Source organism: Calypte anna, chromosome 6, assembly GCF_003957555.1.
Source record: "Calypte anna isolate BGI_N300 chromosome 6, bCalAnn1_v1.p, whole genome shotgun sequence".
In the NCBI taxonomy this organism is placed as follows: Eukaryota; Metazoa; Chordata; class Aves; order Apodiformes; family Trochilidae; genus Calypte; species Calypte anna.
The window spans coordinates 8,202,166-8,216,942 of record NC_044252.1 but is presented as its reverse complement, the minus strand read 5'-3'; the positions used below and the strand labels follow the sequence as shown (position 1 = coordinate 8,216,942).

General features: G+C 36.7%; 1 protein-coding gene across 1 annotated transcript in view; it reads right to left on the bottom strand.

Annotated features, from left to right (window-relative positions):
* The window catches only part of GRID1 (glutamate ionotropic receptor delta type subunit 1), a 500,726-nt gene that overhangs the window by 100,257 nt on the left and 385,692 nt on the right, over nucleotides 1-14,777 (bottom strand). Inside the window, exons 5-6 of the mRNA XM_030453329.1 lie at nucleotides 13,861-13,914; nucleotides 2,405-2,578 (exon numbers count right to left, since the gene is read on the bottom strand). Of these exons, the coding sequence (XP_030309189.1) occupies nucleotides 2,405-2,578; nucleotides 13,861-13,914 (228 nt within the window). The remainder of the gene's footprint in view (nucleotides 1-2,404; nucleotides 2,579-13,860; nucleotides 13,915-14,777) is intronic.

Sequence of the window (14,777 nt, the reverse complement as noted above, 5' to 3'; positions counted from 1 at the left end):
GAGATTAGCTTATTCTTCAAGTCATTAAATAATTAACCAACAATAGCTGGTAAGCTACCTTGACAATAAAGAATTATTAATATGAGATTGCCCAAGGGAGAATGAGCCAAGGATTTCCAAACTGTGGTGTTTATCAAACTACTTCAAAGCAATACACGGCCTTGGTGCTGGCAGGTGGTCACTGCTTCTGGTGGATTCATGCAGCTTGACAGTAAAAGGTCAAAACTATTCGTTAAGCAAGAAAAGGGAAACAGAAGATTTGAAGTACCTGACTTGCAGAACTGTTAATAACATATCAGTCATACTTAGGAATTAATACCAGCTGCATGCCCATGTGGTGTTACGTAAGATGGTTTGGCAAATCTATGAAAAAAATCTGCTGCCACGTATTTTCTGTAGAACCTTAAAGATACCACAAGATATACCTGGAGCAGCTAATTTGAAAGCTCTCAAGTCTGCTCTTCCTCTTTCATGATATTTCGTTCCAGTGTGGCTGGATATGACAGGCAAACTTCATACCACTGCACCTTTTGATATCTCTTTCCCTTTCTTGTTTCTGTTTGTTGTGAAGGAACTCATGGCAAGGAATAACATTACTGTTCCAGTCTCCTAAAGACAGTTTCTAAGATGGAACAACATTTCTGGAAGAAAGAAGCTGAGAATATTTTGCTTCTCAAAGCCACATTTGGGAATCAGCAGGAAGAAGATCCTTCCCAAAGGGTCCTTCGGCAGGGAAGTTTAGTAATAGGGCAGGAGGCTGCTTATGCTAGCAAACCAGTTACTGTTTCAGCAAACAAGAACTTGCTCAGAGAGGTTTGTCAGAGCCCTTCAGATGAGTTTCTGAATTAGATTATGCATAAATCAGCAGAGCAGCAACTCTCAAAATGCTGTTGTAATGTAAGATCATTCCCCGATGAGTGATTTGTTTGTGCAGGATAGATAATTTTTTCACCACACTGGAAATTTCTTTGATCCTCTGAAATGAATGGCCTTTGTTCTCATTACAGCATACCTCAAAGTTACTAACAAAGATCAAAAGCATCTTTTCTTACAAAGCCAAGATAAGGATTGACTGCCCCCTGTGTTTCTGCACAGACCAGTGCTCAGAACTGAAGTGCAGTGATAGGCATTTCCCAGACTTTGCCACCGTTATGACAGAACCTGAGTCAGTAGAGGTTCTTTTAAAGAAATAAATGTCTACCTCTCAGAGGATTTCAGTCCCCGTGGCTACAGCTGTTTAGTAGGGCACAAACAATTAGAACAAAATCCCATTCACATTCCTTTGGAAATCTTAACCTGCTTCTCTTCCTGAGAATCTTCCTCCTTCTCTTCATTTCCCAGAAATTCCACACCTTGCTATTCAGAAGCCCCTCCAACCAGCACGAGTTTCCTCTTGGAGGACCCCTCCTCACCCCATGCTGCCTTTCTGACCAAGCTGCAGCAGCAGCCCAGCCCTAGCCAAGTACTTTCTAGACTTGCTGTAACACACAATACCCACTCTTGCCAACTCACAGGTTTAGTCACTGTTTCCTCACTCAGTCCATCTCAAGTTAAGACTAAATTTGCAATTAAAAAGTTCTAATCAATCTTATATTCCCAGTCTCACTGAAGTTTTCAGTTTTATCCAACAGCCTCAGTGATGATACAGTCTTAAAGTGTTTAAAGCAAACCAGAAATGCACAGTCTCATTGAAAGTCAAAGACCAGTGTTTTAAAAGTGTTGCACTATTTTTGGAAACAACACCTAAAGTTGTACTTAAATTACCACACAAAAAATTCTCATCTATAAGAATAAATCTATGGATAAATTACCAAGAACTTCTGAGATGTTGCTTACTCCAGAGTCAAATCTGTTACCAAAATCTGGAACTTGAACTGGTAGTGCATATTTCACATGCTCAAACCATTATCAACTGCTAGAGACTTCTGAGACTATTGAAACACGACAGATTGAATCAAGCAGCTGGATTCAGTCAATTTAACTAAATATGAAATGCTCCACAGCCCCATAGCTCTCAGAGTTCTGTTATCCTCCCAGATTAACCCTTACACAGCAGATGTCTAATAGGCATAACTATGATAAGCAAGCATTAACACCACAAGATGACATCAGAACAACTTCTATTTTCATATAGAAAAAGATTCTTAAGAGAATGAAATATGCAAAAATCATCTCTGAGTTAGTGCAACCACTTGCTGGAACTTCATGAACATAACATCACATCTGAAGCATTCAATCCAGGGAAATAAAATAAAGTAATTAAGTCAAGAATAGCTGACCAAAGGTTATATGCTCAGATTTATCTGTACTCAGTTTTATTTTTCCTCTGAGGTAATACAGTCATAGAAAACTATCTCATGCCAAATTTCTAAAATGGACTTTTCTGCTTGGCACAGCTACTGACCTGCAGCATCTGAAGATAGCCTTCTTGTGGATCACACAGCAGGGATGATATTCGGTGATTATTTCTCATGCATCTCTGATTGTTGTCCCTTAGGAGAGGGAAAATTTGCCGAATAACTGTCATCCTCCCCAGAGCACTGTGTACCAACTCTAATATTTCATTATCAGTGATTTCCTGTGAAGGGAGACACAGTCTTTTAAAAAAAGAAATTTCTTCAGACATTTTAAATATTCTTTTCATTATTGGATGAATGTTTTTAAAAAGACAATAGAAGAAAAAGATGAACATATACATGCTAAGTCTGGGTCAAATGTTCTTATTTTGTGTTTAATAACAAGAACAACAATTTTAATGCATCATCTGAAACAAAAATAAAACAACACTGTACTATCTATCTTGTCAATACTAGCATTCTGCAGAGGTAGTTCCTCATAAAAAAGCACCAAGATGGTCTCAATAGATGTGTAAGTGAAAAACAAGAGCCTTCAAATCAAATTTATAAAGAAAGAGTTTTGGTTTAACAGAATAAAACCTCACAACATCCTCTGAACAAAACAGCAAATGGAAAATTATACCTTAGAACAATGAAAGTTACAAGAAAGTACTTTTCCCATAAAAGCAATAGATAATTTCCACAGACTATTCCTAATAATGACTTAAGGATGTATTTTGAAGTTATGTGCATTAGGAAATAAAAACCAGGAGAAATTTCACAGGAGTTATTAACACCCTCAGGAATGCAAGTTTGGATAAGATATAAGGAGATTTCAAGGACAGGCTGTTCTTTTCAGGCTTTGCACTGGCTACAGCATCTTTGCAGATCTTTCCATGTCCCATCCATTCTGGGACAGAAGCTACGGTGTTCTTATATCATGCTCTCAACTACATGATTTATGTATTTTGCATTTTACAAAAGCCACAAAACCAAAATAATTTTTTTACCCCAGGAGAAATAGTTTGAAAATCATAGGCTTAGCTGATCCTGAAATCTTAACAGTGGTACAGCTTGTGATGGTTATTTTCTGCCAGGATCTCGCTGTGAGGGGGGACAGGTAGTGGCACCACTGACTGCATTTGTTCCTCCAGGCACCTCCTCCACAGGAAGCAGCTTTACACCCCAGCTCCTCACCGCTGCCACCAGAAGCATCTGCATGTCATGTTGGCCCAACTCCAGCACAAGTTGGATGCACCATCTGCAGAGCTGGACCAACACACAACCCGGGCTGCCCAAGGCTGCTCTCAGCCCCTTGTAGTTCCCATAGCTGCACTTGCTTGGTCAACCAGGCCCCTGGCTTGTGATGTGCTGCCAGCAGAAGTGAATCTCACCCTGTACCTTTAACATGCAAGAAAAAAAAAATATAAATTGTTTTTGTCCCATATTCTCTGTCAAGCTGTGAGTGAAATGACCATGGGGTTATTATAATTACTTGTTATGGTTGACTAGTACTGTAGATTTGCCTCAATTTAGTTCTTCTTTGCTGATTTCCCATCATTTTTTAGGAATGTAAATTTTTAACTTTGCAGAAGGTGAAATTCACTTTCACTGCATTAGCAACAGACCAACTGGTCTGCATAAAAACAGAAAATCAGAAAATAAATTTATCCTTCTAGAAGCTAAAGATTTTGATGATTAATAGAATATGCTAAGCAACACCTGTAGCCTTGCAGGGAGACACCAAAGGAGACTCACAAACTCTACAGAACCCTTCAGACAGGTCCCTTGAGTTTCTCATCAGTGGGGCTGAGAGATTTTGAAGCCACGTCTAAGCTGCAATATGAGGGGGAGACAATCTTATGGGATACCTTTAACTCATAACCCCCTTGGCTGCATCCTTGGGCAGGCAAATGCAGACTGGATGACTGGAAACAGAAGAAATCTTTTGAAAACAACACAAACCACCTTTAGTTCACCTCCCACCACACACCTTTTGAGTCCTTCCCAAGTGATGCACAGCCTTTCAAAGACGTCTCATAACCTTTGTCAAAATGCTTGACCCAAGATACATAAGCCTACACACAGCAGATCAGAACTGCTTCCTCCATGGGATTGCCAGAAGTACAGTAGCAAAGGAAAACAATTACATTCAACATATTAACATATTAATTAAGGTTCTTCCCATTTAGCTCCAGGCACCAAATCAGTCCTGAATCTCACAGCCTAGTTGCATCCCAAGAAGAAAAATGTCAGTCTCTGGAGGGGGATTCAGAACATAAAGTGGGCTAAATATGCCTGAAAGTACCACCCTTTTCTGTGTGGACAGCAAAAAATAAGTATATGTGAAGTTGGATCCTACTTTTATACCCACTGGAATAGCAGCATATATCAAAAAACAGCTCTAAGCCTTGAAGACACAGGAAAATAAAGAACATTACACACTGATCTGGGAAGTAGATCCTATTAACCCAGTTATTTAAGTAAAAGTAAAACGTTTCCTGTACATAAAATGAACATCTTAATTGCACTCTGAAACTGGTAACTAAGCAAGTAGTTTAATTGGGTTCTAGATGTTTTGTTGCTTTGTTTCTTGTTTTAGCTTGGTTTTGTCCAAACAAAGATATCTCAAATTTCCAATCTTGTTCTTGGATCATTACACAGCACAAGACAACACACAGTAATTACCATTCATAACATCCATGGCTGCTGTATTCTAAAGTAGAGCTTACCAGCTGGTCAGGCCAGGCAGGTTCTCCCTGCAAATTTCCATATCACATGCTCACTTTTTGGCTGCCATGATGCCATGACTTTCCTACCACAACATGGGGTAAAGATTTACTTTATACATATGATGGCTTCTGCTTGTTGCACAGGTATGCTTTAAAGAAGGTTAAGGAGCCTAAAACTATTGGCATATTTAATTGCTATTTGCATTCAGGCCTGTGAACACTGAATTTCTTGAATAAGAATGGAGGGAAGGAATTACACCCAAGATAAAAGAAGTTATCTAAGAACTTTTATCCTGGATTTTTCCTATACTAAGGGAAATAATTTGTCTATTCCTAATATTTCAGGGCACATTTAAATATTTTGGTAGGCAGACATATGTGTAAGATTGACTCCTCTCCTCTCCTAAGCTAGTAGTAGTACTGACCAACTGACTCAACACTGAAAGGACATTCCTTTATAAATCATATTTTCTTATCATGTGGAATAATTATCGGAAATTTTAATCTTCAAAAATTTGTGGCATTCATTTATCTGTTTATTTGTACACAGCTATTGGTCATTTTGGGAATTCATTTATCTATTTATGTGCCTCCATGCAAAGAACTTCATGAAGTGTGGAATATCTAGCCATAGTGCTCAGGGGAATATTTAAATCTGCTCTAGTTGTGCTCAACTATCATAACACCAATTGCAAAATGAGACAATTATGTTTCACATTAGGATCTCTATTTTCCTAGAGGTAACGACAGAAAATTATAAATTTTAATTACATTAATAATTAAAAGAACCAAAAGAGGTTTCCAGAGAGCACATCTTCTAGAAAGCTGGAGGATTAAACTGAATGGCAATGAGGATGTGAAATTTTGCATTAGGATCAATATTATTTCTTGGGGTATTCTAATTCTAATTCCCTTCAATGCATTGTGTATGAAGGGATACTTCTTCACTGGCTGAAAATTCAAAACACTTCCTCCAATTAGCTGCTTTTAAAAATGTTCACAACAGCTTGCACTGTATATAGATTTATTCAGCTTTAACATAATGATGGCATCTCTAAGCATCCCAAGTGAACAGACACACTCACAGACATATAAAGTTTAACTCTGTAAGGCAAGGGCACAATCCATTTTTCATAGCACAGAAACACTTGTAGTACCAGTCTGCGTGACCAGCAGTCCAACTCATTGTCCTCCCACATATCCAATGCTACTTCACTTTTCCCTGAGGCTCCTAAAAATCTCTAGAGGGATGTGTTTATAGTTTAATTAAATTATCTCTATTTTTAGATATATGGATTGTGCACTGGGTTTCAAAAAGTCTTTGTCAGATAGTATGAGATGTCTATACTGCAAAAGATCCTTTGATTTAACAAAATATTACTTGATACTAAAATGTTATTATCCTGGGGGGGAAAAACCACACACAATTACGGTTATCAAAAGCTGGACAAAACAAAAGATCAACATTGAATTTTCACTGATAAAATAATCCATAAAATCTCACCTTACATTAATCTTACATGACTACACCTTCTGTGTGATTCAACAACATGCAAATTAGGTCAATTCTGAACCCTACAACTTTCTTTGAGCAAGATGCAGGTATGAATACAGTGCAGCTTCATGTATATATATGCCTTTCAGCATATATAGGAAAATTTTTGTGAAAATAAATGAATATTTATAAAATCAGAAGTGCCTAAGATAGCAGCCAAAAGGAGAGAGGTAACATTTCTTCAGGCAAATAGTAAATGTAGTTCACAAGGTAAAAAAAAAAATGAATAAATGGTAATTATAAATTGTTGTTTTGCATTGAAATCTTTCAGTCAGTATACTTTAAGACATTTTCCACAGTGTGTTCCTTGTGTTTCTATTCAATATTCTTTTTTTTTTTTAAATCTGTGATTTTTTTGTATAATTTGAAAAAGCTCTTAGAATGCTTGTTCTACTTGTGTTTATAAAGCTATCATTAAGAAGACTGTTTTTTTCAAGTAGAATACAGCATGTAGAAGTGTAGAAATTAACTTCTTGTTGTCAGAGTAAACACAAATGTCATTACATAGCTTGATGCTTTAAAAAAAATAGTCTTTTGGCACTTTTGGCATACATCAAGACTGAGCAGAATTTCAGTCTGTCACACAGTCCTGCTACAACACAAGTGAAAAGGAAGCTCGTGGGTCTAACTGTTGATTACCCAGTGCATACAACAAAGGAATTTCTAGGAAAAAAAAAAAAGATTTTCCACACAAAGTGAAGAAAAAACATTGTATTTATAAGTGATCTGTTTTCCAAAGATCCCCCAAGATCACTATACAAGGCCTGTGCTAGGAAGACATTGTTCAGAATACATTATCTAACACCTTCTTACATGCTACCCTTGGGGAAAAACTATTTTGCTGAGATAGACTTTATCTGATAATTATTAGTTTATTCCTTGCTCATTTTTCTTAATATTCAAAAATATTTGATTGAGGAAAACAAGAAATAAGTGCCCAGATGATAGTTAAAAATCATTTGTTTCTCAGATGAAGAGGGTCAGTAGAGTACGGATATACTGGGCATGCCTGAAGAGGTGAAAGGAAAGAAAACAGCTATTGGCAGAAGCAGTGGAGCTGTGGGATAGAAATGAAAGTAAATCCTAATATGAGAGAGAAGAGACATTTTCTCCTCCCTGATAGAAATATCTGCCTCCTAAAGACAGTAAAAAATGTTGAAGAGAGACCTATGACAACAGTAGAAATAAATAATTGACCTAGAGTCCAGAAAAGGGTTACCACAAATGTATTTTGAGTGAATGATCTGAAAAGGGAAAGGGAAAAAACCATCATCACACTCTTTCTGCACTTTGTTCTAACTGATGACCTAGGATGAGTTTGGAAAAGTTGTATTCATCAGCTGAAGATCTAGAAATTAATCTGCTGGCAGCAGCACCAGCATCATTTAGAAAGTTTCATCTGTCCAGGAAGAATAAGGTCAATTTCTGTACAAAATTTCTGGCTCATGCTCAAGTAATGTAGATAACATCATCTCAGTGTGGCTTAGAGATACCCAAGTTCCTTGGCACTCTAACATCCTGTTTAAGGCTTCTCCCCACTGACAGATCATGTACTCTTGCTGTATTTCCCTATCTTTTTATTACTTCTCCTGTACAAATAACAAGATCTTTTCTTCCTACTTCACTTCTCCCTTCTCAACCATGAGGGCTTCTTCTGCAAAGTATCATCATAGCTGGGAAGAATGTATCCAAATACTTTGCAGATGCAATTGTTACAGTAATTTCTCTGTGCTTGCTGCCTCTAACTTTCCCAAACCAGGATCTTTTCTGTGGATTGAAAAGAGAAAATATCCAAGAGCATCCTTTTCTCAATGTTAATTAGACTTTAGTGTGGGATTTTTTGTTTGCTATGCGTTCATATTTTTGGGGGGTTTTGTTTTGGTTTGGGTTTTGTGGGGTTTTTTTGTTTGTTTTTTAATTATATCTTACAAGAATGTCAGCTGTCTTCTAACTTCTGACTACTTTGCTTTCCTATGGACTTGGAATCTACATAATACTTTATTTCTATATCATAATTATTTTGGATTTCTTTATTGAAAATAGGTTTTAACCAATAACAAACTGCTCCCTGACTTTTTTATTTATTTATGGTTAGCACTGTACATAAGAAGCAAAATAAAGCCATTGCTGATTCTTAAAAAGCCCTAGTTATTGAGTTCAGGTCAAGGTTCAAGAAACTTAGATAGATTTCTACATTCCATCAATAAAAAAGCATCTTTGATTTTGCAAGAGCCATTATGAATACAATTTACCCTTATGCTGTCCAGCCTGCAGTACTGCAGCATAGTTTGGTTTATTTTTTGTTTGCTTCTAAATGGGACAAATATTAGCATATGCTTTTCTTAATGATAAAGAAGTGAGTCTTTGTTCAGCCTTAGAGTTAAGTTTCTCTGCAGAGCATTAAGCTATGCATTGAATTGTGAAACAAATACAGTCAGACATGCTGCAGTCCTCCTAAATTCAAACACTGGGAACTGTGTGAGTGCACCTGCCCAAACCATCAAGAATACCATCCCTACCACCTTTCCAAAGCTTAATTTTGGAAACTTTGCTCATAGAAAAATGTAATGGAAGAATGCCTAGTGCTGTTATTTTGCAAAACAATATTTTTGCTTTATTACAAAGAACTTCTTCCTTCTTTAAGTGTCCTGCCATGACAAATACCCACATGGGTTGGTTCTTGACCTATAAGGAGGATTTTTCCTTCCTCTTCAGTACATTATTTTCCTACAGTTTACCCGATCATTTAGATACTAATGAACTGTACTGGAATTTCCAGTATTTCTCCCCACTATTCACAGTTTAAGAATTTAGAAGCTAATATTGTTTGAATTTCAACATTGTTATTCCAATGTGGTAATTCTAAGATTAAAATAACAGGTTAATAATACATTATTTTGTGTAGAAAGCAAATGCCCCTTTGTATCTCATCTGATGAGTGTCAATCTGAATCAATGAGAATCATTTCAGTCGAAAAGTAACAAATGAAAATTGTAGTCAAGTGGAAGCTCTAACCTAGTTTTCACACCTTACAATTAGATCTACTTTTAAATCACTGAAATTGATTCAGTGATTCCAGTAATTCATAACTAGGCATCTTTCTATCAAAAATACATATACTTACTATATAATCCTTCATTTCAAATGACTGATATCAAGATAGGTGATGGTAGGTTCATCCCTGGCAAAGTCAAATCACTGGGATTACCCCAAGGGTAGATTTGACTGTCAGAATCTAATCAAACACAATATCAGAGAGAGAAGGATGGAGTTCCACACTGATTGCAACCCAAATATGAGTTTCTGTTCCCATAATTTCATGTTTGTCTGCAAAACTACTGAATAAATTATTCTATTGGAAGTACATGCAGTGACTATTTGTATTAACTGTCACTTCCATACCCATATTGGAAAAAAAGATATGTGGAAAGACCTAGAACAGAAGGTACAGATCAGAAAATATTCAGTGGTGTTCATAATACAGTTGTATTTGTCTTTCCAAACCGTGATCTGAAAATATTTAACAGACTTGCAGAATGTGAGTAGGATGCTGAAAAACAAAGAACAAAAAACAACAGATGTGCAGACACAGAGATGATGAGACAGAGGAAAGTAACCAAGGAAGTTTTTCTTTAACACTTAAAAGTATAAACAGCAAAGGTACAAGCAGAACATGAGATATATTATAACAGATCTTTGAGTCAAAATTGCTGATCTTTGGCTACTTGCAACACATTCAATGTTAATAATATATTTTGGAGGTTTATGGAGACAAAGCTAAGCATGGACTGGTCATTGTTCTGAAGAGCTGATTGTTTTTGCAAAGATTTATAAATAAATCAAAAATACTCTTGCTTTTATAAAGCTACTTAATGTGTTTTACTCAGAATTCAAGTAGAGTTGCTACCTAAATGAATGCAAGGAATGATTTAGTAATTCCAGATGAATAGAAGTGAAGATATAAATCTAAAAGGAGAGTTAGAAATACGTTCTTTTCTCCACCTAAAATCTCTACTTTTGACAGCTCTGTGAGTTTGAAACTTAAAATGTCTGAAATGAGAAAGGTAGACCAAATATATATATATATATATACACACACATAGTTAAAACAGTAATGTTTTCATGACTTTGGCTTCAAAGAGGCCATATGAGGCCCTGTGTACTCTCTTATCCTGAAAGACTTGCCATGTAATCTTTCAATGTTCCAACCCCATACAATGAATCCAGCTCACTAGACTTTTTCTAAAGACAACTGAATCCTTCTGCACCATCAATGGATGTGAACTGAAGAGGTACCTCAGCAGAGAAACTTGGGTTATTGGAAAATAGCAAATTCAGAATCTTAACAACACAACTCTGTAATTTGAGACCAACTGTTATATAGCCCTGGTGAGGCCACAACTCGAGTCCTGTGTCCAGTTCTGGGCCCCCCAGTTCAGGAAAGATATCGAGGTCCTGGAGCAGGTCCAAAGGAGGGCAACCAGGCTGGTAAAGGGACTCGAGCACAGACCCTATGAGGAGAGGCTGAGAGAGCTGGGGCTGTTCAGCCTGAAGAAGAGGAGGCTCAGGGGAGACCTCATCGCTGTCTGCAACTACCTGAAAGGAGGGTGTAGCCAGGTGGGGGTTGATCTCTTTTGCCAGACGACTTTCAACAAGACAAGAGGGCACGGTCTTAAGTTGTGCCAGGGGAAATTTAGGTTAGATATTAGAAAGAATTTCTTTACGGAGAGAGTGATCAGACATTGGAATGGGCTGCCCAGGGAAGTAGTGGATTCTCCGTCCCTGGAGCTATTTAAAAAGGGACTGGATGTGGTACTCAGTGCCATAGTCTAGCAACCGCAACAGTGGTTCAAGGGTTGGACTCAATGATCTCTGAGGTCCCTTCCAACCCAGCCAATTCTATGATTCTATGATTCTACATTTGTTCATTGGCTGTGTAATAAGCTTACCAGCCATACCATTTTAAGTATCATAAACTTGGTGGTGCTGCTTACCCCTCAAAAAAGTAAGTGATAAAATATGTTCCAACTCTGAAACTTAACTTCTATCCTGATGTATAGACAGAAGCACAAGTAAAAAACAAACAAATAGAAAGCAAACATAAAACCTCAAATGTTTTTTATATTGATATAACAATATTTGATTGTCAAAACAGAGAGAGTAAAGCAGATTTAATTGAAGCAAGACATTAATAAAATCTCTTCCTAAAAGGAACCTTAATGGAAATAATTGTCACTGCGTTCTTGTCCTATTAATGTCCCTTTAGGTTGGCACTATACCTCTCTTTGCTTGCAATGGGGTCATTAGGTCACAGAAACCATTGGATGAAAAGAAAAATGTAGGCTCCTCAATTTGCCTGGGAGAAAGTACTGTCTAAGAACCTGCTCCATTTAAATGATGGAGTACATCTGGCCTGCTACCCATGTGGAGATACATCAAAAAGAGCTGATTTGACTTCTGGAAAGGGAAAGTTCATTTCATTCTGCAAATCACAGCACCAATTAATATCCAGTCAAGGAACAACATATTTTCCACCAAATAACCCCACAGTTCACACTGACATCAACTGGAAACGTGTACAAGGAAAGCTTCTCAGTGTGTCCTCTTGCTAGCATGAGTGTATGCATGACAATAAATAGGAAGAAAGACCTAATGAACTTGTGTCATTCTAGACATATATCTATTTGAATGCTTAATGTATCTTCTTTTCACAGTACCTTTAAACACACAAACACTTTTCTGTTAAAATTTATAATCAAGACATTTCTTCCCCTTTTTAACTGCACGTAGTTCTCAGAAATCTAATGAATTTTAAGTTTCTGCAATCATCTGCTTGAATTTAGTTGCCTGTTGAGATATTTATAATCATGTTCACTAATATTTTTCACTACGTTATACTTGAGATTCCCAATTTGCTATCATAGTTTTCCTACCCAATGTCAAGCCATAAAAGAGAAATAATCAAAGTTCCCAAAATAAAAGCAGAACTGACATCCTGTGTGATGTGTTTGTGTACGTATGCATGTGTTTGTACATAAGTGTTGAAGGTTTTTTATTTGCAATGTTTAAGATCCAGGCTTCATTAAGTGAGTTATAGCATCTGAATAACAACAGCAATAAGAAATTCACAAACACTTGGTCTCCCTAAAGTTTAGGGAAATATAAACTGTGTTATCTTTATGTGAATATAAACAGTGACTCTGGGCATCTTGCTGATACTTTGCAGTGGGTCATTACTGCGTCTGACAAATCAGGAGGTGCTTAAATATAACAAGGACTAGAAGGAATTTATAAAGCCTTTATAAGCAACAATTTCACTCACTTTCCCTAACCTCTATTTAATTACAGAGCCGTTCTGATGCCACACAAGACAGTTTATAGTTACTATTAAAAATAGCCTATCCAAAATTATTAGCTAGGTGGAAAAAAAGAAATGAGAAATTAACAAGGGAATTTGAGAGGCTATGAATTTATTACACAAAAATAAAACTGAACGTAGTTCTTTTTAACTTACATTGTTAAAACCAGCAATATGTAAAATAGTACCATTTATCCTGGACAACCAGTGATTTATAAATTATTATCTATGGAACAACATTTCAAGTTTTCCATTGCTTTTTAAATACAAGGCTGCCCTGATTCTTATTAGGACATTGCTGTTATGAAGATAAAATAAATAATCATGGTAGCAGGACAGGGTACCATTTCCTGCAGAGGAAATATCACACTTTAAATCAGTGCTGTCCTGGATCTTTGCCAAAACACTGACATAATTCTGTACAAGAGAAAACCTGAGTATCATGTAAATGCAGATTCAATAAGCTAAGCCTGCAATTGAGCCTCAGTGCTCTTTCCTCTTCTGGTACCTGAGTGCAGGCTTTCATAGCAGTGAAGGGCAAGATCCTGGCAGATATAGATGCCATTATAGATGTATTTGAGGGTTCTTGAGATACTCTCTGCTTCCTAAATAGCTAATGAAGTAGAGTCAACATAAAAATAAAAATAGTCTCCTGGCTGCTATGAGATATATTGGGAGCTTTATTTTCACCTTTGGTATTCAACCTATGCCAATTCAGTTGAGACAGACAAGCAATGACACCACCAAGTTCTATCTTGTACCATTCAAAAAGCAAAAATGCTAAATATATGCTTGGTTTCATGTGTTAAAACATATGAAACAAAAGATGGTGATGAGTGAATGTACCAAGCTATGTGTTGTCTCTTTTGACGTTCTTACCTCATTTACATAGACCCAATGACTATCCTTTGATGCAAGATTGGTTTCCACAGCCTACAAAAATAAAAAGAAATATAATATTAAAAAGAAATATAACATGTAAAACACATTCCACAATGAACTTACATTTAAAGGTGCTATAAAGCTAATTTTGATTGCTTTCATTGCTATTGGCATCATTTCAGTATAGTTCTTTTCATCTCTTCCATTGCTGCTACATGGGATGGTATCTTATCAGTAACAGTCACATTTCTCTGACTTCAGGTTCTAAATCAAAGTACCATGAAGATACTCCCTACATATACCACAAACCATATTGGAGCAGAGCAGTAGACAAACATAAACATCATCTTGTGATGAACAACTTCCCACAGAATACCAGGACATGAAATATAATTTCCATACATACATATATATACACATATCTAAGGCATCCCAGTAGGCTGGGTTTCTTTTCAGTATGCCTCCCAAAGTATATTGCCTCTGCCTCATTATATCTCTGATAGTTTAACAACTAGCTAACCTTTTTAATATAAAAAATCACTCTGAGACACTCAAGAGAAGTTCATATGAACCATTCTCTCTTCAGATTTACATAACCAAGAAGAGAAAGTCATGATTTGCATGGACACTTTTTCTGGCTTCCTGGTGTGGAACTGGATAATTGCTACATATTATAAAGAAACAGCCCACCTCATCAGACAGCATATTGCCCAGTACACATCAAACCCTCACTAAGACACTAAAACTGGGAAAGATTGCTCACACAAACAGCATTACCAGTAGTGAGGAGTACATAAAAGTTTCCAACTACCTCCTTTGTTTAAGAAAGATAAGCTCACTTCAAGATATTTTATAGTCTAATAAAGCAATATCAAGCATCAAAAGGTGTACACTACAGTGATAATGGTATTGCT